Raw genomic sequence first — 25,423 nt, 5'->3', positions numbered from 1 at the left:
CCAGGCTTCCAGACACGCTCCACACAGAAGCTTTCGCAGCAGAGATAGAGCCTCCGAGATTCAACAAATAAATGCAAGTGAGACCTGAGGGGTTCTGCCTCAAGCCTGTGAAGGTAGGGTTCTGGCTGGCTTGGCAATGTTCACAAAAGGCCAAGCTTTTTTCCAAAATGCCAATGAGAGAAGCAAACATAAAAATGAGCATATAGATAAGTAACCGGGAAAGTGCAGCACGTGGAAGCACCGCAGCAAGTGAAGAGCTGCTGGGGAGGGACGGAGGCAAGCGGCAACACTGACAGCAGGAGAGAGGACTGCAGGAAGGAGCCAGAAAAAGAACATTTCTGCCCTCTGGGGAGCAAACAGTGAGTGACATGTCCACTGAGACTCCCTGGGCGGCGATACAAACACTGCAGCCGAGTAACCTCCCTACGTACATCACTCCCAGGCCGCGAACACTCCAGGGCTCTTCCTGGTCTTGCGGATAAAACCCAGACCCGAGGCTCCGACCACACAGGGGGCCCTTGCTATCTGCTCCAGTCTCACTGCCACTCTTGCCTTTAAATAGATTATGTTTCCGCCAGACTGCCTCTCCTCTGTGCTCCACTCTGTTCCCTTGCCCATCGCCAACGCTCAGTCCTTGCAAACACCCTTTGTATTACTTCCAAGCAGGCCTGATTTAAGATCTCCACTGAAAAGAACCTCCCGGCAAGTGCCCATGACACTTTCACTTTCTTACAGCATATTTCACTTTTTTCCCTTCCACTACATTTCCCACAAACCTATCAGGAGCCACCGAGAACAGCTTTGGGGTCCAAAGTAAAAATTATCTGCACTTCCCACCCCTACCCCAGTAAAGCACAAAACAGCTAAATATCTTCCTGGGAGTTTTACTGAAAAGCCACATAGTTCAGGACCGGCTCCCTTCTGGACAGACACCGGCCAGTCCTTCACCTGTTACTGCAGCTACTGATTTGTGAGTTAGCGGGGGGTCAGGACTGTGCACACCTAGTACAACCAGCTGTCGAAATAAGCTACTCAGAGTGGCACAGCTAGGAGTCAGTACTCAAGCAACAGGACTGCAAATTTGATGAGAACCCCGAACTGAAGTTTCCATATAACAGAAAACAAGAACATGGCAATATCGCACGATCCTGGCACTTCTGCTTTGTGGGCCATTTCCTTAACTCACAATATAACACAGCCAACCATGGTCAAATATTATCTTCGGCTCAAAAGAATAAGGTACCCTTTTATGCCTACTGAGTTGGCAAGAAAAAAACAAAACCCAACAGTGGTGAAGCTATAAATGCGCACGAGGCACTTGCTGAGACGACCACGACTAAGTAGTCTTTTAGAAACAGGTGGGCAGTAAACACCAAGACCCATCGACAATGTAACACAAGGATGTAATTCAGAAGACAAATTGCTAGATGTACAAACATGCCGTTTTATAAGGAAAAAACTAGAAAGTGGAAACAGAAGTGCTTCAGTAAGGTCTGTCAATGCAAAAAAATGACATGCAGACAGTAAAAATAGGGGCTACTTTTGCAAAAAGCAATCAAGTGAATAAGCTATATATGGTTACAAACTACAAAGAAGCTCTAAGAAATGAAAGTGCTGACGGGTTAATGTTCTGGGCTGAATTATGTCCCTCCCTCCCAAATTCATTATTGAAGTCCTAACGCCCAGGTACCTCAGAATGTGACTGTATTTGGACAGAGGGTCCTTAAAGAGGTAACCAAGTTAAAATCAGAGGATTACACTGACTGGTGTTCTTCTAAGAAGAAGTGATTAAGACACAGACACAGAGGGAAGGCTAACTGAAGACACAAGGAGGGAGAAGACCACCATCTACAAGCCAAAGAGAGGCTTCGAGAGAAACCAACCCTGCAGACACCGTTCTCTTGGTGAGAAATTGTGAGAAAATACGTTTCTGTCATTTAAAGCCCTCTGGCACTGTTATGACAGCCCTAGCAGACCAACTCAGTTAATGTGGCGTGATTACATGTAAAGATTTTTTTCTTTCTCCGGTTTCTTCCTGAAATATTTTAGCCTTGATTTAACAACACTGGTTCTAGCAACATGACTACCCTATGCCAAAGCTCATTCTCTCTCCTCCCACTCTGTTTTTTTTTTTTTTCTTTTTTCACATGGCCTCACAAAAGAATGGGAGCAGGATAGGAAATTTTCAGTTTTCTGATGCTGAAAAAAATGCCAGTATCATGGTTTCCACTCTGAAGCACAGGCTGGATCACCACGAACTCCAGAAAGCCCACTGCCCAGCATCTGGCCACACACCCTCTGGATTACAGGTAAGAGTTCCCCAGCTCCTCTTCCAGAGCACATCTACCAGGGAGGGTCCAGCCAGCCCAAATGCCACAGCACTGCTTAAACAAGGGATCAACAGCTAGCTAAGACACCTGGAGGTTCTGCTATTTGAAATGAAGAAAAGAGGGTTGTAAGTACGTGGGAAAGGACTCTGATCAAAGCCTCCCAAGGAGGCAGGGGCCATCCCCGGATTTCCTGGGTACAGAGGAGGGTGCTCAGGCAGAGTCAGGAGGAGGCCCAGCAAGGACAGCTCAGCCACATTCTGAAGACCATGAAGAGCCAGAAAAGCACAGGGAGAGGTGGGCGGGCAGAGGGAAACCAGGGAGAGGCAGTCTGGAGCAGACCATTTGCAGAGATTCCGGGGTAGACAGGGCTCTCTTTCTTCTCAGTTTGTCTCCTCTCATCTTTCTCCCACAGGAGGAGGGCTGAGGGCTGAGTGGGCCTTCCAGAGGGCGTCCTCAGAGGTGGGCTGCAATCCCAGGGTTGGGCCTCAGGGCTGGGATGCCAGTCTTAGGGGTAGCCTAGCAGAAAAAGTTCAGAGCTCAGACATGGATCTGAGAACAGACGCCCAGGGGTTCTGAGTATGGCTGTCTGAACACAGCAGGACTCTGGCCACCAGACGCGGGATAACAGAGTAAACGGGGGACCTGCAGCAGATGTGACTACTAGTCACCTGAGCAACCAGATCAGGACTGTTTCTTATTCACCTGACCTAGCATGTGCCACTTAATGGTCGGTGTTCCATACACGTTTCTGAATGAAAGAGGGAATTAAAGAACAAGTGAAATGCCCTGAGTAGTGACAGACTTGGCCTCACAGCCTGGGGTCAGAGTGGGTGCATGGAGTAAGTCAACCCAGCTGTGGTGGCAGAGGGCCCGGCTAGAGAAAGCGAGGTCATTAACATGCCCACGAGCCACTGAGGCATGGCAGGCTGCCCGAGCTTCCAGTGTCGGAGCCAAGGTGTCAGGTCTAGTTCAGAAACAGCCTTCCTCAGGCCAGCCTCATCTGCACCAGGCCCCACTCGGCCTCTGCCTTCTCTCTGGAAAAAAGGAAAGAGAAAAAAACGAAAACAAAGAAATGGCGGCAGGTGGGAGGGGCTCAACATGCATCTCTCCAGATTAAGTCTCCACACCTCTTATCTCAGGTGGGTCCCCAGAAATTCCTTTACTCTTAACAATCTCAAAAATCTTTTCCTTAGGAATGCTAAGAGCTTCTCAACAATTGTTTTAAAATAGGGGCATGTAGAAAGCAGACAGTATTACAGATTAAATGGTAACAACGATCCCTGGTCTAATCACGTCTCAAGATCACAGATGAAGACAGGACAAATTTACATACGTTGGATGGAATCAGCCACCTACAGAAGCCTCCTCTGAGAAAGTTTCAGGGTCCCCAAGACCACACACACAGACACAGTCGTCCTCGGCTGACTGATATGACAATGAAGGGTGTGAGCAAGGGAGAAAGACAGGGGGGATCCAGAGAAATCCACGCACGGGCTTCCTCTCATCTGCCCCTCCTGGGAGGGTGTGCGCTCCTCTTTACAGCAGCAAACAAGCAGGAACACAGAGAATGATGTTTGTGCCTCAGGAAGTCCATCAGAGACACGGCACCCACGGCTTTTACCCAGAGCTGGTCACTCAGGCATTGTCTGCCTAGCAACCATCAAAATCTCTGATTCCCAGAAGGAAAGCAGGTGTTCAACACAAAACCATCTTGTTTGCACAAAGAGGCTAGACATAGTGGACCCCCCCCCCCAATCAGTCAGGGAATGGAGGGAACAGTTCAAGCACGAAGTTCCTGACACAAGTGCAGGGCCAACCTTGCAGGCAAGCCCTTCTGCAGACAGCAGCCTCAGGCTTGCTCAATTAACTCTTTCCTGAAGTGCTCTGTAAGTGAGGTCAGTGGGACTGAAGTAGAAAAGTGAAAGATGTTGTTAGGGAGCCGCATTAGTTAACTGTGAAACATATTGTAACCTCCCCAACAAAGCAGTTACCACAAAATGCAAAGCTAACAACGTTGCAGTTAAGAGTGGTCCTGTGATTAGAGAAGCAGGCCAAAGAAAGCAAGTTGAGCTTAAGGTGCATTTTTCAGTTACTGAGAGGGAAAGGGCCCCACTACGGCCAGAGCCTGGGACCCTCTTCTAAAAGATCATCCAATTCCCTACACTCTCCTCCCTCTTCTCCAAGTCCAACAAGTAAACTTCCGCTAGGCTTTTCAGTTCTCCTATAAGGAAGGGAATGTGCTGACTAGTGGGCGTGGATTTGATTTCATAAACCGGCGCTGTGGTCCATTATCAGGCTCATCCAGTAATAACCGTGATCGTTCATTAGGCACCCACGTGACTGCTTTTATTCCTGTCATTCTATCTGTCAACATACTCTTATCAAGTACTGTCCTTGAATTCTGCAGGAGAAGGTAGAGGAGGAGATTGGGGAACTGATCTGCCAAGAATTACACTAATAAGCGAGTGACACAGGATTTAAATTCAGGTGTTCCTATCTCTACAACCCGTATTCTTTCCAGATGATTGTACTCCTTTGATTAGAAGTCTCCAGGGCCTACTCACCCTGCAAGTTTGAGAACCTATGAAGCCACAGAAGGCCTAGGTCACTCTGCCAAAGTGACACAGCCTGTTGGCTTCACCCCTCACCAGAGCCACAAAATCACTTCCAACTGCTCTGCTCCTATCAGACCACGTTCTCTTTCCACCCACCAGCTGTGGAGAAGAATAGTCCTAAATAATCCTAACTCTTCAGGGCTAACACTGCAACCAGTCTCCCCGCACACTGGCGGGGGAAGCAAGCTGGCCTCTACTGTTCACCTGCTCTGTGCCTAACTCTGAGTCAAGAGCTTTATGCTCCAACTCATTTAATACTCAAGACCCACTTCATTTCACAGCTAAGGAAACAGAGGCTCTGACGGTTGAAGGATCCTGTCCAAGACGACACACACTGGCAGTGCAGAGACCAAGCATAGCTCTGACTTTAAAAGCCTTGTTGTCTCCACCGTCCGCCCCGGAGAGCCATGGAGCTACCTTTCGCCTTTCGCCCGAGATAAGGAATCCTTCGGCGTTGAGTTCTCCTTTCTCCTCCGAAGACCCAGAGGTCAATTCCCTGCCCACCTCACTTTCTTCAAACGTCTGCCTCTACGCGGCCTACCGCCCCCTCGAGTCTCTCGAGAAAATGCTGCGCAGCACATCTGCGTTTCAGAAGCGCTTCCACACTACTCCCTCGGGCCTTCACCTCGAAGAGCAAAGCACGTAAACGCGCCCCTTTCCCGAGCAAGGCACCGCTGCAAGGTCACGGAATAAAAGGCAGGGCACGCGGGGCACCGACTGCAGGTTCGACGCCGCTGCCCGGCCCTTCCCACGCCCCGAGCTGCCGCCCCCACCGGGCGGTGTCACAGGGCGGCCCCGCGGCTGGGAGGCGCCCGCCGGCGCTCTCCCGCCACACGTCCGCCCTCAGCCCCGACCCCGGCCCCCGACCCCGCCGCTCCGCTCCCTCCCTCCCGAGCCGCCGCGCCCCGGGCCCCTCCTCCTGTAAGCCCGCGCCTGGCCGCCGAGCTACCTTCTCCAAGGATGCCGGTCTCTGTACGGCCAGCGAGCGGGCCAGCGACAGGACCGTGTTGAAATAGAAGCCGCGCGAGACGCCGGCGCCGGAGCCCGAGCCAGAGCCGCCGCCGCCGCCGCCGCCGCCGCCTCCTCCTCCTCCTCCCCGGGCCGCCGCCGCCGCCATCATCGCGCGCCGCGGCGCCGCCCGCCGGCTTCCCGAACCGGCCCGCGGGCGCTGGAGCCCACGGCGCAGGCGCGGCTGCGGCCAGCCTTCGCGCCACGTGACCGCTCCGCTACGGGGCGTGGCCGCGGGCGGCTCCACAGCAGGAGGGGGCCCGGGAGGCGTGCGGCCGGCCGTGGTCGCGCCCGGGCCGGCGTCCCCCCGCCGCAGGGCACGATGGTCGGGTCCGGGGGCGGGGCCGCGGCGCGCGTCGGGCGGAAGGAGCTCGCGCGGCGAGGCACTGAAAGAGGTGGAAGGGCGCTTCCTCAGGGCCTCGGCGCGGCGGCTGTGGCTCCCCTGCGGCCCCGAGAGCGCCCCTGACGCTCCTGCCCGCGCGCGGCGAACGCCGGCGCCATGTCGGCCTACCCCAGGAGCTTCAACCCGTTCGACGATGACGCGGAGGACGAGGGTACCGGGCCGGCGCCGTGGACTGACGCCCGCGACTGCGCGCCCGCCGACCGGCAGCAGGCCCTGCGGCAGGAGGTGCTGCGCCGCGCCGAGGCCACGGCCTCCAGCACCGACAGGTCCCTGTCCCTCATGTACGAGTCCGAGAGGATCGGGGTCGCCTCTTCCGAGGTGAGCGCGCCCGTCCCCCGAGGTTCCTGGGGGGTCGTCCGGTAATCCGGGATGGGGTCTCTTGCTTTAATGACTTCAAGGCTTGTAATACTTTGTCAGCTACGTAGAAGTGTGGTCTTCAGTACTCGAAACAGGCCGTCTGCCCCCGGCCGTCTCCGAGCCGTTAGTCCCTTTGCCTGGTTGTTTCTTATACTCCTGGTTCAGAGGTCATCCCCACGCCGTGTGCTATCCAGGTAAGTGAAGATTGTGGACAGCAGAACCCGGACTTGGGAAGTGGAGAGTCAGTTTATTTTACACGATCAAGTGGCCGGAAGCCTGGCCCCAGGGCTTCAGCCGCTCCACCTGGAGTGACCCAGCGGGGACTGCGTGCCTCCAAGTAAGTGGGCCCTGAGTTCTTCCCCGGCATTGACCGCTTCTCCCCCTCGGCAGAAGGGGTGTTGAAGTCTTGTCTGCCTGAAGGGCTGCTGAGTGAGCCAGAGCTGGAGTCTGGTCGGGCCCAGGGCCTTCCCTTTCCTTCCCAAATCCAAACGAAAATGTCCAAGACAGAAAGTCTGCGGTCTGTGACAGTCTGTTTTTCCGGCTCACCTTTGTCTAGTCTTCTTTTCATCCTTAGACGATCTCAGTACTGCCCGTTGCCACTTTCTTGGGTTGTCCCCCCTCCCCACCTCTCCCTGTTACAACATCCATCATTGGCCCATCTTCTGTCTTTAGCCTCATTGAGGAAGTTTAGCTTGTGTCTGTCAGATTCCTACGAGTCCCAGTGGAAGGTGTTGACTTAGATTTGGGAGGATTGCCTGTGGTCTTAGGGCCAAGGTGGAGGGTTCATTTGGCTAAGGGTCCTAGGCCCAAGGAAGCCCACTAAAAATGTTTCGAAAAGACATCTTTGGAAACAGAACAAACGAAGAAGGAAATGAGAATGATAGAGTAGGATATCATGGCAGAGGAGAAACTGGGATCTGGCTTTTAAGGCTAAGGTGTAGATAAGTGTGAGGAAGAGGAGGAGGAGGTATGTTCCTAGGCAAGAAAGGAGGCACACAGAGGCACTGGCCCAGCGCCACAGCTCCTAGACTTCTGAGCAGGAAGTGATGCCCAGGAAGCCTTCCCAGAAAGGGCCTGAAGGAGGACGCAGCATGGTCAGGAGCACCAGAGACACGGCAGATGGAATTGTTTCATACAAATTGTGGTGAAAGCCCCACGCTGCCCCCAAAAGTCCTTCTTCTATGCAGTGGGGACTGGGAGAGCAGAGACAGAGGGACACCTCAGGCCGTGAGGCTTGACATGGCTGTGCCAGGTGTTGCTCTAAAAGGTGCGGGATGATTATGGCTGAGCAGGTGACAGACTGTCATCAGCACAATTACGCACTGGATTTTTCCAGGGTTGAATCACTTCTCAATTATCCATGGCCCTGGGAAGGCAGGAATGGTCAGCAACTCACCCCACCCTGTGCTCTCCAAATTGTCTGAATCCATCTCATCACACCCACCCATCTGGCTCCACCCCTCAGAGTTGGGGGGTGGGGGCAGGTGAGTTCGGACCTGACAGGCCCAAGTCGCCCACTAAACTAACCTCCCAACCTAGACAGGTGCCCGCCAGATACCCAGCGCTGAGATGTGTCAAAACAGGACCTGCTTTTATAGAGGATTAGGACTTCCCAGGTAACACTAGGTCGTAAAGGTCACCATAAATCCCAGCTTGGCAGCAGTCTTACTTAGTCTCCTCATCTCTAGCACTCGAGAGCTGCCCTTCTCCAGTGAAACTTGCAAGGTTCACATCTCAGGAAGGCTCTCGCCTCAAGTCCTGTCCCCAGAGCCCAGAGGAGAGGTGGTCAGGGCAGAGCAGGTCACGCCTGGCCGTTTCTGTTTCCCAGGTGACTTGTTACTTCTTTTTCACAAAGTTTAGTTTTTGTGAAGCGATACTCCAGTCACAGGGTTGAAAATTCAGAACATCAGAAGGCTGTGCAGGCTCCCCCAGCCCCGCCCCCAGGCTGTACAGGCTCCCCCCACCCCATGGGCTTTTTGGGCCTTCCACCCACCCCCTGCAGCCTGCTGCGTCCCTTCCTTCAGTGTCATCGTGGAGATCCGCTGTGTGTAAAGACATACTGACAGTCTTTCTTTTTTAACTTTAACTTAAGCAAAAGCATCCTGTACCTCCCAGACACACGTTGCTTGCTGGGATTGGAGAGCATCCCACAGCAACACATGGGTGGGGGGGCAAGGGTGCCGCTGTTTCTTTTTCTATGGTTGCATCTCATTTCCCTGAGTGGATGGCTTCCATTTCTGCAGCCAGGCCCCATGTACTGGGCGAGCCTGTTTGTGCCCCACTAGGATGTGGTCTTTGTGCCCCCCGTTCACTGCCTTAACCAGAGAGACTGCCTGCCCAGGGCACCCCTCATCCCCTCTGGCCGCTGAGCATGCACCAGGGATGTCTTGGGAGGCCTGGGATCTCAGTTCAGGGAGGCTGACAATAAATGTCAGGCCCCGGCCCCTGCACGGCCGGCGCGGCAGCACCTCCAGAAAGAATCTCAGGGACTCGGCCTTGCGTGCACGTGGCCTCGTGCAGGGCCTCTCACCTCGTTGGTGTCTTTCCAGCACTCAGCAGTCACTGAAGCCTTTCTGGGCATTCAGTTCAGAGGAGCCTTTTCCAACCCAGGAACAAAGGCCATCACAGCCGTCTTTGTAGGGTGTCCCCATGGTTAGGGCAGTGAGGACGTCCTCTGCGCAGCTGGTCTTGGGGCAGAGCCTTCCCCTTTCCAGTGGCAGCTGTACTGACCAGAGCCTCCCCTCCAAGGCAGCCCACTGGGTTTGCTGCAGCCAGAGTTCTCAGCACACACCTCTCCTGAAGCAAAGGCTGATGGAAGTGGGCAGACCTCTGCTTGATAAAGTAACTCCCGGTGGATTTCTAAAAGTCAGCTTTGCAGGAGGAGCCGTCTCCTGCTCAGCCTTCTGCCCTGGCGCTTCTCAGCACAGTGCTCCTCTAGTGGCTGGCAAGTGACTGACTGACCTGGGATGGGAAGGGAAGGGATGGGGAGAGTCAAGTGACTGAGTGACCCAGCATGGGAAGGGAAGGGGTTGAGGAGAGGATTGATTGGAAATGGACAGGGGATGTGGTGGGAGAAGGAATCAAGCTTTGTGGCTCTGGATGATATAGGTCTACTCTGGATTTATTCTTTTTGGTTTTTTGTAAACCATCAGTGATTGAATTCAACTATTGAGAAGTTCCGGGATCACATTTGCTGGCCCTGTAGCTGTAACAAGGCGCCTTTCAAGGTTGGGTTGTTACTGTCCAGGCAGGTCAGACATCCCACCCTGGCCCTGTGGCATCTGGCCACGTCTGCTGCTCCTTCCTGAAATGTCCACCCGTGGCTACCATGGTGTCCAGGGGGACCATGCTCTCCTGACCAGATGATGTGCTGGGGAGGCCAAGGGGCTGTCTGTTCTCCAGCATCTGCCTCCAGGCGGTGGTTCTGAGAGTGAGAGTGCTGTTTAAAGGTCATGTTCGGGAGTCCCCAAGACCACCCTCAGGTTTAATGATTCTAGAAGGAGTTATAGAACCGGATAGGGCTGTTACACTCATGGTTATGGTTTGTTACAGTGAAAGGATACAGATTTTTGTCATCCGAGGTGCAGGGATGGTGGGCAGGGCACAGGGGAGCAGCACAGACCTCCCATCGTCCTCTCCCGGGGAGTTGTGTGGGCCATGCATACTTCTCCCAGTGGTGATGTGTGACAGCACACAGGGACTTGTCCACCAGAGAAGCTCGCCCAAGTAGGGGGTCAGCCACGAGGCACAGCTACCCGCCCAGCTGACCCGAGTCCTCTCCAGCCCCTGCAGAGGTCATGCCATGTGGCCCAAGGCCCCATCATAAGTCACATGGCTGACGTAGACTGTCAGGCTGGCCTCAGGATTCAGAGAAGCAAAGTCACTCTTATCAGGATAATCCAAGGGCAAGGAGCTGGACAAGGCCTTTCCTGGGAACACGGGGTATGGGCAGCCCAGGCCTGCTGAGTCAGCCGTGCCGGTCAGCCTGCACACGCCCTGGGAGACACCAGGCTCTGCAGTGGGTTGGGGCCGGTGGCCCTGCCGCCTGGCATCCTCACCCACTCCCCATCCTGCTCTCCACGCAGTTCCTCTCACCCACTGCCCCTGGCCCGCTGCTCCGTCTGCCTGGATGCTCTGGCCCCACCTGGCCTGTGACTCCTGACTGTTCCACTTTCAGTTTCTCACCCCATCGGGGAGTCCCCGACCCCTGCCCCAGGCAGACATGAAATCCCTGGGGGGCTGGCTTTGGCAGGGGGTGTGGCCTGTGTGTGTGTGTGTGTGTGTGTGTGTGTGTGAGATGCTTGTGTTTGTCTCCCCACAGGGCCGTGGGCTCAGTGCCACAAGGGCCCTCTGCCTCCCCTGGGTTCCCAGTGCCGCCAGGTGTCAGCACGGGAGAAATCAGACCGGCCTCAGCCATCTCCTGTCCTCTCACCCTCGTCTGCCCTGCCAGGCTGGCGACGCCCTCAGGGCGGAGACTTGGGGTTGACCCGTGTACCTGGAACTCTGATCAATTAGCAACTCTTACTCCCCCTCCTCAAAATTAGCCCTTGCAAGATTTGCTTGACATATTGAAGGACAATTTTTTTTCTTTTTTGCTCAGAAAAGCCTGATGGTTTCTTCAGACCTGTGTCATGAGCTGGTGAAAAACATTTAAACATCCAAAGCTGTAAAGCTTGGCAGTCCTAAGTGTATGTCCAACCAGAGTGCAGCCAACGTTGTAGCTATGTGTCTGTATGTTATATTTTTAAACTTCACTCACTAAACATTCAGAATTAAAGTTATATATTGAGTTCCTAAGTGCCCTAAAAGCCTTCTGTTAACACATTTATATCTAAAATGGGCTCCAGCAAACCCACTATGTGTAGATTCGTTTATCCTCAAATCTCCATCCAGGCTGTTGGTTCAAGATTGTTTGTGACTTTGTTGAGCGTCTCTAATGACTGTCTGCATCGTTAGTGTAATGATGAGCCATAGGGAGATTCAGGTTTCGGAGATGCAAAGAAAGCAGCCTCTTGGAGTAGAAGAAGAGAAGCTTGGGGGTCTCGTGGCTGAATAGGGGGGTCACAGGGAGGGGACATGGCTGGAATGGCATGAAATTGGGATTGGACCAGGTTTGGCCCAAATAAAGTAAGGCGTTCGCACTGCCGTAGTGGGGGGTTCACATCCACACCCAGAAGCCTCAGCTCTTGAAGAGTCAGGTCCAGGCCGCCCTGGGGACACTGGAGGAGGTAGCCTAGCCAGCTGAGCCGGTCCTTCCCTGCCTGAGGGAGCATGTGCTGCAGGCAAGGGGGAGGGAGGAGTTCTCCGTTGGGACAGGTGCTCAGGGAAGGCTTCTCTGAGGAAGTGACCTCTGAACAGAAACCCAGATCAAATGAGGGAGGAGCAGAACTGTGAGGAGCTTTACAGGCAGAGCAAGTAGGATGTGCAAAGGCCCTGTGCCAGAGTCGCCCTTGTGACCAGTTTTAAAGCTGAAACTGTGGATTGGCCGGAATCACACACTAACAGGGCCCAGAAAGGACACCAGAATGTAGTCTCTGAGTTTGAAGACCTGACCAGGGCCAGTGACTCAGGTGGCCCAGTGGTAGTCTCGTATCTGAAAGAGAGAGTCCAAGAACCACAGCCCAAGTCAGAGCACTGGAGGGTCACCAGTGCTGGGGAGACAAGGGGGGGGTGGAGCTGGAGGGAGTCTGCCACCAGTCCAGGCCTGCACTCTGACCCCATCCATCTTAGCGTGGTCCGGAGAGCCAGCCTCTATGGGCCAGAGGGAGAGGGACTCCAGAATAAATAGGAAAGAAAGCAGGCAGGTAGTGCAGAGAGGGAGAGACAGAGGGATGCGTGTTCACCGGTGACAGCGTCGTCCGCATGTGTGCCAGCTGAAGGCTCACAGGAGCCTGCCGGTGTCCTCAGTTGGGTGGGGAATTACGGAAGAGTCATGCCGTCCTCTCCTCCCCAGGAGCTCATCCGGCAGCGAGGAGCCCTGGAGCGCACGGAGAAGATGGTGGACAAGATGGAACAGGACCTGAAGGCCAGCCAGAAGCACATCAGCAGCATCAAGAGCGTGTTCGGGGGGCTCGTCAATTACTTCAGAGCCAAGCCTGCAGAGACCCCGCCCCAACAGAACGGCACCCTCGCTCCCCAGCCCAACAGCAGGTGAGCGGGCCCCCAGCCGTCCGGATGTGGAAGAGCAGAAAGTGGGGCTGGGGGCAAGTGACTCAGACTCTCAGGCCTTGAAGGGACCCAGGGACCCTGAAAGTTACTCACTGGGGGGGGTTTGTCTTTAAACATTTGAAACAAGAAATGTTCTCCGCTGCTCTGGGTTGTGTTGGTGTGGTCGCTTTCCAGTCTCCACGTTCTGCTGATCTGAAAATCAGTACAGGTGTAACTCACCTCACAGACTTTTTGCCTTAAAGTCTGTGTCCAACTTTTCCATATCTAATCCAGTTTAGCCATTGATCATCATTTTAAAGGTAGAGATTATTTTCCTCAAGTTATGGCTAGAGAAGTAACAAAATCACACGTGCAATTTTGTGGGTATTTGGGTGTTATGTGTTCAAAGATAAGAATTGAGTTTCTGCTGAAATGGATGACTGCTGTTCATCTCAGATCAGAGTGTCTGGTTTTTACTGTAAAAACAATGTAGCCGTATTATAGAAAATCCACACCTTACCTGCCGTACCAGGAAAACTTAAAATTCTGGTTGTTCCTCTTATTCAGTGTTTTCATAATTGCAATCCGAGTATTCATTTGGCTTTGTAGCCTGCTTCTTTTATTTAACCCAGAAGCTCATGGGGGCCCACAGGACTCCTGGGAGGCACTGGTGAGACCCCCATGTGGTCAGGAGGCCTTTGACTTTCTCACATGGGCACCGCTGGAGAAGGCTGACTGCACCATCGCAAGGGTTCCTCCTGTCTAAAAGTTTTCTTTTTCCCTTGCCTTTTATCCAAAGATTGAAAGAAGCCATAAGTTCGAGTAAAGACCAGGAGGCACAGTACCAGGCCAACCACCCAAACCTCAGGAGGCTGCACGACTCAGGTCGGTGGGGACCTGGCTCCTGCCCACACTGGGGCTCTGTGGGGACACTTGGCCACGGGAGTGGTGCGCAGCACCTCTCAGGGAGCCAGAGCTATGCTTTATGGTGGTGTCAGCCCTCCTTCCCCCGAGGAGAAAGGGATAAGGGGGTGGGAGCCTGCTTCATGCAGCTCTGAGCTCTTCCAGCCGAGAGAAGCCACTTGCAGGGAAGCACCTATGATAAGTAGGGTGATGACCCCCAGAGACGTCCCCATCCCAATCCCAGACCCCAGAAATACATCAGGTTATGTGGCACGGGGGAACCGTGGTCATAGGGAATTACAGTTGGCGACCAGCTGACCTGGGACGGGGAGATTATCCCGGGCCTGCACATGGACCCAGTGAAGTCACTGTGAGTGGAAAGGGGGCAGAGGAGAGAGTGTCCGAGTGAGAGACCTGAAGGTGCTGCCCTGCGCGCCCTGAGACAGAGGAGGACCACCTACGGAGGCTGGACCTCCAGGAGTCAGGAGAGGTGGGAATCGGATTCTCCCTAAGAGCCTCCGGGAGGAAGACACCCGGGTCAAAGCCCAGGGAGGCCGGGTTGGACTTCTGGCCTGCAGAACTGAAGGGTGATCTGTGGTAGTTTGTTCCAGCTACAGGGGCAGCTGATGCAGGCTGAGCCCAAGTGGGCGGACAGGCCGTGGGCCAGGAGGGTGGGACAGACTGTGTTTTGTGTCACATCACCCCATTCCTGTCACATGACAGGCCCAGACGCATCCTGTATCTGGGAAGAAACTGAGGCCTCCTTGGGCTCATATAGACAGACCCCCTAGAAGGCCAGGCATGTCAGAAGTAACCAGGTGGTTATCGTGCCGCCCTGGGGGAGCACGGAGCCCACTGCTGCTGGTTGGCACGGCCAAGGGGGGCCAGCCTGATGGACGGGGAACCAGAGAGGGACAGAGTTCAGTCTGCAAAGGCGAAAGCCTCCAGGGAAGTGAGAACTAAAGTGTACAAGGCCTGCCAGACAGCCCAGCTTATCTTCCCCTGAGGAAGTGGGGCAGGAGCCCTGCACCTGAAGGGCAGTTTTAGGAACTACGGGAGTTTTAACTTGTATTAGCTTAAGAAACTCAGAAAAATACAAAAACAAAACGAGACACCGTATGGGCTTGTGTAAGTCATGCTGGAGGAAACACACCAGGTTGAAAAAGAGATGCTCCCCAGAAGACGTGAGCTGGACGACACGGCTTCTCTGTGTGCATTTCGAAACCGAAGTTCCAGGAAGGTTTCTTGGGGCAAATGCGCCTTATTTAACATTTCTTTTCCCTGAGCCTGTGTAGCTCTGCGTGGCTGCAGCTCCACTTCCATACCAGTACCAGTACAGGGGTGCGTGTGTCTCTTAACCCAGCTTGTGTGCCCAGGTATGCCCAGATGACCTGCAGACTGGGGGGCTTTGATCTCCGAGGGGCTGCCCCTCCCTCTCCCACCAGCCTGCCCGGAGCTCCTCACTCCCACACCCATCTCTCAGGGTAGCTTCAGATGTACCGCTTTATCTCTTCCACCCGTTTTCCAGATTAAGGGTTTCTGTTGGTTTGGCTTTTTTAGGAGGTGATTATTTATTTAGAAACATGATTACAGCTTATTCAAATGATAAATTTGATAGGATACATGTTGTTTTATTTAAAATATTGAGAAGTTAATTTCATTTTAAAGCTATAGGTAAAAGCTTTGTTAACTATTTTGTGTTCACATATCTACATTTGCCTAAATAAACCCAAATAAAGGAATATCAATAGATCCTTTTCTTCAATCCGTTACAAAGCCAATGTACCAAAGGAGTACAATTAGAATTTGGATCTCTCATATCAGAATAAGGTTAATTTTGTGAAGCAGCATTTCAAGGGATGTCAGTGAACATGTCTCCTGGTGTTTCTTTGTAACGCAGACTCTGTCCCCGGTGGGGCTGGTTCTGCCATGAGTACCGAGGCTTACCCAAAGAACCCGCACCTTCGGGCCTACCACCAGAAGATCGACAGCAACCTCGGTAAGCCTGGGGAGGCCCCGCCCCAGCCCAGCCACTACGAAACCCAGTGTCTGCCTGCTCCCCCCCGCCACCCCCAACACTCTCCGGAGTCTGTCCCCTTGTCTCCACCCTCACCTCTCATCTGGGTGGTGACAGGGATCGCTAGGGAGCCACACACTGCAGCCTGGCCTCACAGAGCCCCCACTTCCCCTCTGGGAGCTGGGCACAGGGACAGAACCTGCCTCTGAAACAGACACCAAAATCCTGCTGCCCAACAGCAACCACTGATTTGGTGTCACTCCTTCCGTGTCTCGTGGATGTGTGTGCAGGACGTCAAGTTTTCTGGATTCTGCTTTTTCACTTACATCTTTTATCATTTCACTGTATATCACTTCTATATTTTCACTTTTGTTGTATCTTCACTTATACCACTTTTCCTAAATCTTTTTTCCTAAAATGTATCTGAAAAGCCCACTTTGCAACTCCACGCCCTGCTGTTAGACACTCAGGTGGTTTCCCGCAAGGAAGCCTCTGGCCATGTTTTGTGGATAGGTTGCTAGAAGTGGAATTATAAGGTCAGGAAAAAGAGTCTCCTTTTGAGCCCTGGAAGAAATCTTCACAGAAATAAGACATTGGTTTTGGAGAGTAGGCACAAACAAGACCATGTATATAGTATTGGTATTCCGCCACCCACAGTGACCGTCACCGCCCTTGGGGCAAACATTAGCACAAGACCTGTGTGGCCAGGGCCCCCAGCCCCCGGGGAGGGGGCCACCCCAGCCCTCCCCACACTTGACAGGCCTTTGCCCTCAGAGCCCAGGGAAACCCCAAAGGCCACCTCTCACTTCTGTCCTCTGGACTCTGGAGCCAAAGACCTCAGGCAGAGGTGCGACTGCCGGATCTGACCACCACAGAGAAACAGGCTTACGGAGCCATCCATCCCCACCAGAGGTTTCCCCACCACAGAGAAAGGCTGTCCCCATGCTGCTGGGGGAGGGGCCAGGATTTGCGGGAGGCGGGAAGAAGAATGCGTCCTGCTGACCCAGGGCTGAGGGTGTTCGGTGGGGCTGAGACCCACAGCCCAGGTGGTCTGAGTGGTATGGGCAGAACGCAGCGTGGCCGTGGTCCCATCCTGGGCGGGCAGAGCACACCTGAGAGTGGGGTCAAAATGTATACCCGCCTGCCCCTCCCGCCTCCCCTGGGTGCAGGGAGGGCTCTCACTCCTCACGTTTGGACTTGAAGTTCAGTGACAGTCACATGACCTTTGCCGCAGTAGCATACTCAGTTACCTGGGACTCAGCCGAGGCGGCAGCACCTTCTGTCCTTTATTTCTCCTGACGTGACTCTGGGCTGCTGGGCCAGTGCCCCCGGCTTGCACAGAGGCCACCATCTTCCCAACCACAAAGTAAACCAAGGAAATGGTCCAGCCTGGTTTGGGCGGTCGGGGCTGTCTATCATCCCCTATAACACCCACAGCATCTATGCGTCTGCACACCTAGGGAGTGGTAGCCAGGCATGCACGAGTGTGGGAAAGTGTGAATTTTCATAACAGAGGCTGGGGGACTTCATGGCTTCTGGGTTCAGTGGTAGCATCTGTAGTTCTTGTGTTTTCTGGGAGGGCACCCCCGGTGACAAGACAGGGACGGAGCCCCCATTTCTCATGCTGCTTGCAGAGTAGAGGTGGGTGGGTGGCAGCCTGTTCTGGGGGCTCCTGTTAGACAGAGCTTCCAGGTCTGTCTCAGGTGTTTCCAGATGGGGATCCTCACCACTGTGGACCTGGGATTCATCCAGCCTTAGGGAAGCTGGAGCCGGGAGGCTGGAGAGCAGGCATTGCTGAGTTCTGCCCACTGGCGGGGCTTTCCCTCTGGAAGCACAGGCCAGCAGTCTGGCTGTTCATGACCAGAGTTTACTGTGGAGTCTAGGAAGAGAACATGTGTTCCAGGCCCCTTTGTACTGTTTTCCTGGGTACCACCTGCCTTTGCAGTGTGCAGGAGCTTACTTGAAGGTTCAAAGGCAACTGAAAATGATATAGACTTCTGAATTTTTAAAAATACTGGAAGGACAAACCACCATAAGTGGTTACTGTTGGGGGGCAACAGGAGGAGCGGCTCACACATGAAGCCCTTACTACTTTCTTTTCATTTGCACATATTTTGGGACAAGTCACCAAAGCCCTGGGGTCTGGCTTGTCATATGAGAAAGAGGAGTCAGGAGCCTCGTGCTGGGGAGCCCCTTGTCGGGGGGGAGGGTGCGGGTCCCATTGCTGTGACTGAGCGCTCAGCCCATGTGTGCGCCCCTCTCCTGCAGATGAGCTGTCCGTGGGCCTGGGCCGGCTGAAGGACATAGCCCTGGGAATGCAGACGGAAATCGAGGAGCAGGACGACATTCTCGACCGCCTCACCACCAAAGTGGACAAGCTAGATGTCAACATAAAAAGCACAGAGAAAAAAGTTCGGCAGCTTTGAAGACAGAGGAGGATTCCACTCCATTGTGATGAAAAGATGCGGAAGATCTTCCAGATTCACGAGGAATTTCGTTTCTTACTTTAGTATGTGATTTAACACGTGTTTGCAAACAGTACCGTGGAGTGGGTCTCGAGAGCTTTTGTTGTGAGAGGACGCGCGTCCCACTTTTCTCAGGGCCGACAGTTTCTCAGTCCTCTGAGCTGAGTGCATGGAGTTTCAGCCTGAGCCCAGCGGCCTGGCCCATGTGCCTGCCCCGGCGTCTGATGGCCTGCTGGAGTGGGAGAGAGGACCTGCATTTCTCACTTGGAGAGGGAGAGGGAGCAGATAGAAGGATAGGGGTGGAAGTTGTCAGGAACCACCAGCCCGTTTCCCTGTCGGCCCTACTTCTGGTCCCCAGGCCTTCCAGGGTCAGAGCACTAAGGGCCATGTGACCGATTGTTTGTGGAGGTCCTTCCTCCCCACCGCCCCCCTACCCCTGAGCACATTGTGATTCTCTAAGCCCTTGGGAAAGGACAGCGTTAGGTTCAGGATGGAGTGTGCTGGCATTCTTGGCTATTTCATGGACAGAGGTCACCTCTTCTGTGCCCGGCCTCTGTCCTTGGCACGTGCTTTATTTTAGCAGGAGGGGTGCAGACCCGCACTGGTCACTGTGATGCCTGGAAAGGTGGAGGGAGCTGGGTATGCTCTGTGGCCCCTGCACTCTCACCCAGGACTCGGTCCACGGTCCGGAACGGGCTTTCCCCTGGCCTGAGGCTGCCTGGCTGCCGACCAGAGACCAAGGACTGGGGACTGAGGACCAGGGCCTGCAGTGCGTGGGGCTGGAGCATCACATGGACATGGTCCACCAAGCTCTCCACTCTCAGGTCACCGTGACCAGGCCCCCTGGTCTGGCAGCGTTTATTCAGCGCCTGGGGTCGGCCCCGTCCCGGACTCCCACCCACTCTCTCTCGCACTTCTAGCAACAAGCTTTGACTCCCCACTCGGTTCTCTGGTACCCAGTTCTAGGGCTGGGACTCCACAAAAGATGCTGACTGCGTAGGAGGATTTGGCTTTTTTTTTTTTTTAAAAAGCCCAGACCTTATCATTTCCACTGGCCCAGCTTGTTCTTTCCTCCCAATTTACAAAAAGAGAATCATTTAAAAGCACTAATTAAAATTGATTTCTGTACTTAAATGAATTTCTTTGTGTTGGTACCACCAACTGTGTAGTTGAAGCCACAAGGCCCTAGTCTTTTTTAAAAGCAAATTAATATATTTTGCAGATGGTGAAAGCAAGACTGATTTTAATAAGACAGGTTAGGTCAGAAACTGAAGTCACGATGCCTTTCACCTTGAAACCTGGCACTGGCACCGTGGCCTTACTGCTCTGGTTCAGTAGCATATAAACAAAGTCCCTTAACAGTGAAGCAAAGCCTTGAAAGGGCTGCAGGAATGCATCAGTGTGTATGTAGCAGCTCAGGTATAAAGTTCCATCCCACAGTGCATGAATGGCCTTCCTGTAAACACTGACGGCCTCCCCAGGCAGACACAGCTCTGTCAAGTTCTGGCCGCTTCGGGGTCTGAGCCACATCCCTGAGACACGATGGAAGGTCACTGGAGCCCACATCCGCTAATCATGACCTCGTCCTGATGATTCCCTTAGTAACTAGAAGAAGGAAAACTTCCAGACACACGCCCAGCCCACACTAGAGTCCACGGGGCTTTCAGCAGAAAGGCTGCTCAGAAGGGTGAGGCCATGCAGCCTGAGTTCTGTCTGACCTCCCTCCAGCATCAGCAGGCGTGGAGATTAGTCCATAGACCTCAGACCTGAGTTTATTCTCAGGTAAATACACAAAGTCCCCTTCCTCTCGCATGATGGGAGATGGGATCGGTGATTTAACTGACTTCAAGCAAAGTAGCACTGTATTTTCTGTACCTGCCCGTCCTTTGTTGGATTGATGGAGCCAGTCACTGCTCTTTTTTTCCCCACGCGACCCTCACTTTTCTAGACACATCTCGGGCCTGTGACAGGGCCCCATATGCTTTGTTCTGTTCCTGCTCATGTCCCTTATCCTAAGGCCTGGGCAGGGGGCCTGTGCTAACCTTGCGCTGGGTCCTCGCCCTGCTCCCACTCCCAGGGAGGGCCCCTTACAGATGCTGCTTCATGCAGAAGTTGCTCGCATCCTCAGAGAACAAAGGAACACCTGAGGGCCCTCCAGAATCTGCCTGTGATGATCGTGGTCAGAGAAAACACTCTGCCCTCCAGATGCATGTCTCGGGGAGACCCCAAGGTGCCGGGGCTGGGTTTGGCTATAGGACGGGCTCCCAGACAAGACAACACCAACAAACTTGGCTTTGCCATGTGGGGTCCTTAAGACATCAGTATTTCTACAGTCGAGCTGCAGACAAACCGTGCCTTCCAAAAAGTGACTTTTCTAACTCAAGGTTGTTTACATGTTATGCATGTTACTAACTTAAGTGCATTCTCCTTCGGAGGAAACATTCTGACATCGAGTAGTTTAACAGCAGTGGGTGGCTTCATGGGTGTCTTCTCTGCGTTCTATGGGAAAGGACGCCTGAATTGAACTCAGGTGGCCAAAAAAGATGTATGTAAGTGCATTTTAATTTCGCTTTCTCTAACTTCTTCTTGTGAATATGTGATTTTTAAGCGTACACTACACCAATTTAGTAAAATTCTTATACTTTGTCTAGATAGGGCTTTTCAGCAGAATTTTCCAAGTTACCAATGTCATTAAGCATCTTCAGAGGGATAAGATGTCTTGTGTACAAACTGACGAACTAGACGTTAAACATGGGCACAGGAGGGCTTTCTGTTCAGAGCCTGTGTCAGAACAATTCTTAGACTTCACGCCTTCAACTCCACAAGTGACCATATTCCATAAAATAAAATGTGAAGTTGTTTTTTAATCAAACTCTGCCCCTTGTGTAGTCATTTAAGAGTGGGGGGGGAGGGTAAAGCGTAGTGGGTAGAGGGCATGCCTAGCATATACGAGGTCGAGGTCCTGGGTTCAATCCCAGAACCTCCATTTAAAAAAAAAATAAACCTAATTACCTTCCCCCTGCCAAAAACAAAACAAAACAGAATCTGCAATGTAACAACAGCTAAAAGGCAAACATCAGGAGAAGAATCTAACAGAATTCTACCTGCCATCCCACGATGGGTATACTCAAATTAAAATCTTGTTCGTGAAAGAGAACCTTCCTACTCTGTTGGTGGGACTGTAGTTTGGTGCACCATTATGGAAAACAGTATGGCGATTCCTCAAAAAACTAAACATAGACTTACCCTATGACCCACCAAACCCACTCCTGGGCATGTATCTGGAAGGAACTCTAATTTGAAAAGATACACGCATCCCAGTGTTCACAGCAGCGCTATTTTGAAAAACACGCAGAAAAAATATTTTCTCTTGTTAGATAAGTATTTATATGTTTCTTGATTTTTCACTTGTCCTATAAAGCCTAAAATATTTACTATCTGAACCTTTACAGAAAAATTTGGTGACTCCTCGTCTAGAGGGTTGCATAGTACTGACTTATCTGAGATAAGTGTAAGAGGAAACCAGTGTCCACCGAGTGAAGGATCATCATACTCAGAATTTTACTAAAGGCATTCCAGAATGCTCTGAAATCCAGGGGAAACAAGGAAATTTGCTTTGCAGCCCAAGTGACAAGAAAGCAGCCATTTTACAAAAGAGGTGGCCAAAGAATGAAAACTACATTAGAAAATGTCACTAGGAACGTGACCACACTTTAAAATACTGAGACACAGTGAGACAGGGTCGGCCAGCGTTCTCCGCAGCCGTCACTAGAGCTTCTGGACACCAAAGTGGAGCCTGGGTCAGAGAGGTCACCCAATGACAGAAGTAAGTAGTTAAGTTGATATTTTAAAGAGTTTGGTATAGAAAATTATAATGGAGATGTGAACATTATTTTATTAGTATTGTAGTAGCAAACTAATAGGAGGGAAACAAAATCTTCAGTGAGCACCTTCTTTGTTTTAGGGAGATAAAGTTGGAAATAGATGTAAAACGTGGGGCGAGAGTGAGAAGTGTGGAGTGAGAGGGAAATTAACTGCAGCAGAGGGAAAGGTCTCCGAGGATGGGGCTCGCAGATGTAGTAGAAACTGAACAGGTCAACCAGTCCCTGCGGAGGCAGCATCTGAGAACCTCTGACCCGATCAAGTCAGTAGGTAAGCTCACTTCCTGCTTCTCTACCTACACGGTCACCATGGCCACGCCTCTTCTCACCTCAGCATCCCTGCTGGAAGAGAAGCTGGCACAGGGGGAAGGGACAGACACTTGTGAGGCAGCATTCCAGGTAGACTGCCTGGCCTTCACCGTCACCTGCAGGGTTGGACCTGCCCAGGCAGAGGAGAATAAAAAGTCCGTGATGGGTCCCCAGGTGGTGTCCTCAGGATCAGGGATAGCAAGTCGGGAGTCCTGGCAAGTTGCTCAGAAAGCCTTGTCGGTCCTTTGCATCCAGACTGCAAATCTCTTTCAAGACGAATGTAGGGACAATGCCACCTGGAAGCCCTGGGAACTAGCGAGGAGCTAAAGCAGAACCCTAGATCTTTATGTTTTCCCCCTTTTTTTATGTTTCCTTGTTGCTTCTCCGTTCATTTCCATTTTGTTACCTCTTAGCATCTAGAACATTTTTTAGAAAAAGAATTTAAGCTTGTCTCAGCTGTGCTAAGGAAGAACAAAGGAAAACACTTACAATTTTTATTGTGAAAAATTCTGAACATCTACAAAAGTACAATAATATAATTAACAGCCCCCACCCACAAGCACACACGTCACCTGGCTTCAACAATTATCAACACAAGGCCATTCTTGTTCCGCCTGTATCCAACCCACAACCTGTACCCCACTGGACTAATGTAAAGCAAAAGGAAAGATATTTTGATCCAACTTTAAGAGGAATTTTTAAAGAGGGAAGCATGACACATTGGCAGCAGAATGGTGGTGGCATCTCAAATCCAAGTGATAAGAATTTGGGCTGTGACCACAGTGTGTGCAGAGTAGTCAGAGGGTGCAGTCAGGGTTCATCTGCTTTTATTTTATTTATTTTGAGGGTAATTAGGTTTATTTATTTTAATGAGGTACCGGGGATTGAACCCAGAACCTTGTGCACTCTACCACTGAGCTATATCCCCCCAACCCATCTGCTTTTAGAATATATGTTTCTGATTCATCCATAGAGAGGTGACCCTCAAAGCCTTCATAGAGTTTAGCCTACAAAAGGAGAAGGTGTGGAGAGGCTGTGACTAAGCTTCTACACTTAGAGGCTGGAGACAAAAGTGCTGTAGAACATACCGGGGAAAGTGCATTTGGAGAGATGGACGACATTATGTGAGTGTTTCAGGAGCTCAAAAAAAAAAAAAAAAAAGTCTTTCCAGAAAGAGCATTTCAAACACCTAGAGCCACATAGATCAAGGAACATGATGGGTTCAAGGAAGATAACTGATGATCTCCAAAGGCCAGTTCCAGGTGAGGGAAAGGTAGAACCAAAGAGAAGCAGGCTGTGCAAGGAGTGGGTGATAAGGAAGTAAAGTTTGGCTGTGAAAAGTAGTCAGGGTATAAAATGGAAGATTTTCCTCCCACCCTCACCCACCTACTGAGAGATCTGTATACATTCAGGCTTGGGGAGGTAGAAGCCCAGGGTCAGGCTGAATTATAACAAAAACTTCTCATAAGATGCTTAATATGTACCAGGGACTATTTCAAGCACTTTACCCTTATTAACTCATTTAGTAATATAGAAGGCATGACGGTAAGACTTACCATGGTGAGCATTTTGAAATGCACAGAAGTATCAAACCTCTCTGTTGTGTACCAGGAACTAACATAGTGTTGTAGGTTGATTATACGTCAGAAACAACAAAGTCATAGAAAAAGAGATTAGATTTGTGGTTATTGGGGAGGGCAGTCAGGGAAGGGGAAATTGGATGGTACAAACTTTCAGTTATAAGATAAATAACTATTGGTGATGTAATGTACAACATGATAAATGTAGTGAACACTGCTGTAGGTTCTCTTTGAAAGAGAATAAATCCTAAGGGGCTCTCATCACAAAGGAAAAATAAATTTTTTCTATTTAATTTTGTATCTATGAGATATTCACTAAATATTTTTCCTATTTCTTTAGTTTTGTATCTATGTATATTCACTAAACTTGAGAAAATCATTTCACAATGTAAGTCAAATCATTATCCTGTCCACCTTAAACTTACACAGTACTGTATGTCTATTATATCTCAATAAAACTGGAAGAAAAGTAAATAAAACACATTCGAAAATGAAAAAACACATGGGGTGGGGAGGGTATAGCTCAATAGTAGAGCGTATGCTTAGCATGCACAAGGTCCTGGGGTTCAAGCCCCAGTACCTCCATTAAGAAAAAAAAAAAACTAAATGAAAAAACACATAGGGCATGGAACGATTCAGTCAGCTAGTCATTTGAGCTAGCAATCCTTCAACTTCTGAGCTGCTCGAACACAACATGAAAGTATGAGGGGGAGCTGAAAACCTGCTTATGCTGAGTCACATAAGGCACTAGACCTTGACAGTTCCTCTCGAGTTTGCCCCGAACAGACCTGCCCATCACCCTGCCCTTGCAGGGCAGGTTCACCCTGGAGGAGCGGGTGCAAACAGCCCCAAGGGGACTGTGCCGGCAGAGGGCTCCAGGCGTGGGTTCGTGCTGCCGCGTCCCCCTCGTCGGACACGCTTCCCCCGGTCCAGCGCCGGGGCCGGAGGTTTATCTCCGCAGCCGCCATCCGACGGACGCGGAACATCACTCGGGGCGGGACGCGCGCGGGGCCCAGAGGAGAACCGGGCAGAGCCGACCCCGCCCCTGAAGGGGCATTCCGCAGTGCAGGGCGCAAGGGCGCCGTCCACTCGCCGACCACTCTACCCTGGCCGTCCACTCGGGGCCCCGCCGCCCCGCCGCCCCGGGCCCGCACGTCCCGCTTTGTTCCCAGGGCGGGTTGTGGAAGGGCCGCTCGCGACCCACCCTGCCGTTTCCCGGCAGCGCCCCCGGCAGCCCAGGGCACGAGCGCCTGCCCCGCCGCGCCCGGAGCGCGGGGTCGCGCACGATGTGGGGCGCGCACGAGAGGCGCCCGCCCGCGTTCCTGATTGGCCGCGCCGCGTGACGTCACGGGGAGCGCCCCGGCGGCCGCTGGGAGCCGGGGCCCGCGCGTGCGCAGACGCAGAGCGT

At 52.2% G+C, this 25,423-nt stretch overlaps 2 protein-coding genes across 2 annotated transcripts in view; one reads left to right on the top strand and one right to left on the bottom strand.

Annotated features, from left to right (window-relative positions):
• The window catches only part of PI4KA (phosphatidylinositol 4-kinase alpha), a 74,832-nt gene extending 68,731 nt beyond the window's left edge, over positions 1–6,101 (bottom strand). Inside the window, exon 1 of the mRNA XM_031443173.2 lies at positions 5,895–6,101. Coding sequence (XP_031299033.2) covers positions 5,895–6,065 — 171 coding nt within the window. The 5' untranslated portion in view covers positions 6,066–6,101. The remainder of the gene's footprint in view (positions 1–5,894) is intronic.
• Positions 6,102–6,319: 218 nt separating this feature from the next.
• SNAP29 (synaptosome associated protein 29) lies at positions 6,320–21,117 on the top strand. Its single transcript, XM_010987336.3, has 5 exons — positions 6,320–6,674; positions 12,667–12,863; positions 13,660–13,745; positions 15,664–15,762; positions 18,049–21,117. Exons 1-5 carry the CDS (start codon positions 6,453–6,455, stop codon positions 18,204–18,206), a joined length of 762 nt encoding a protein of 253 aa, XP_010985638.3. The 5' UTR covers positions 6,320–6,452; the 3' UTR covers positions 18,207–21,117.
• Positions 21,118–25,423: the final 4,306 nt, after the last annotated feature.

Source organism: Camelus dromedarius, chromosome 31, assembly GCF_036321535.1.
Source record: "Camelus dromedarius isolate mCamDro1 chromosome 31, mCamDro1.pat, whole genome shotgun sequence".
Lineage (NCBI taxonomy): Eukaryota > Metazoa > Chordata > Mammalia > Artiodactyla > Camelidae > Camelus > Camelus dromedarius.
This window is presented reverse-complemented; position numbering and strand designations above follow the sequence as displayed.

Bases quoted from the DNA above. Each gene is read 5' to 3' on its own strand.
- SNAP29 (XM_010987336.3), top strand. From the start codon at position 6,453: ATGTCGGCCTACCCCAGGAGCTTCAACCCGTTCGACGATGACGCGGAG. The intron at 6,675-12,666 runs GTGAGCGCGCCC...TCTCCTCCCCAG, and splicing joins TCGGGGTCGCCTCTTCCGAG to GAGCTCATCCGGCAGCGAGG. The intron at 15,763-18,048 runs GTAAGCCTGGGG...CCTCTCCTGCAG, and splicing joins GAAGATCGACAGCAACCTCG to ATGAGCTGTCCGTGGGCCTG.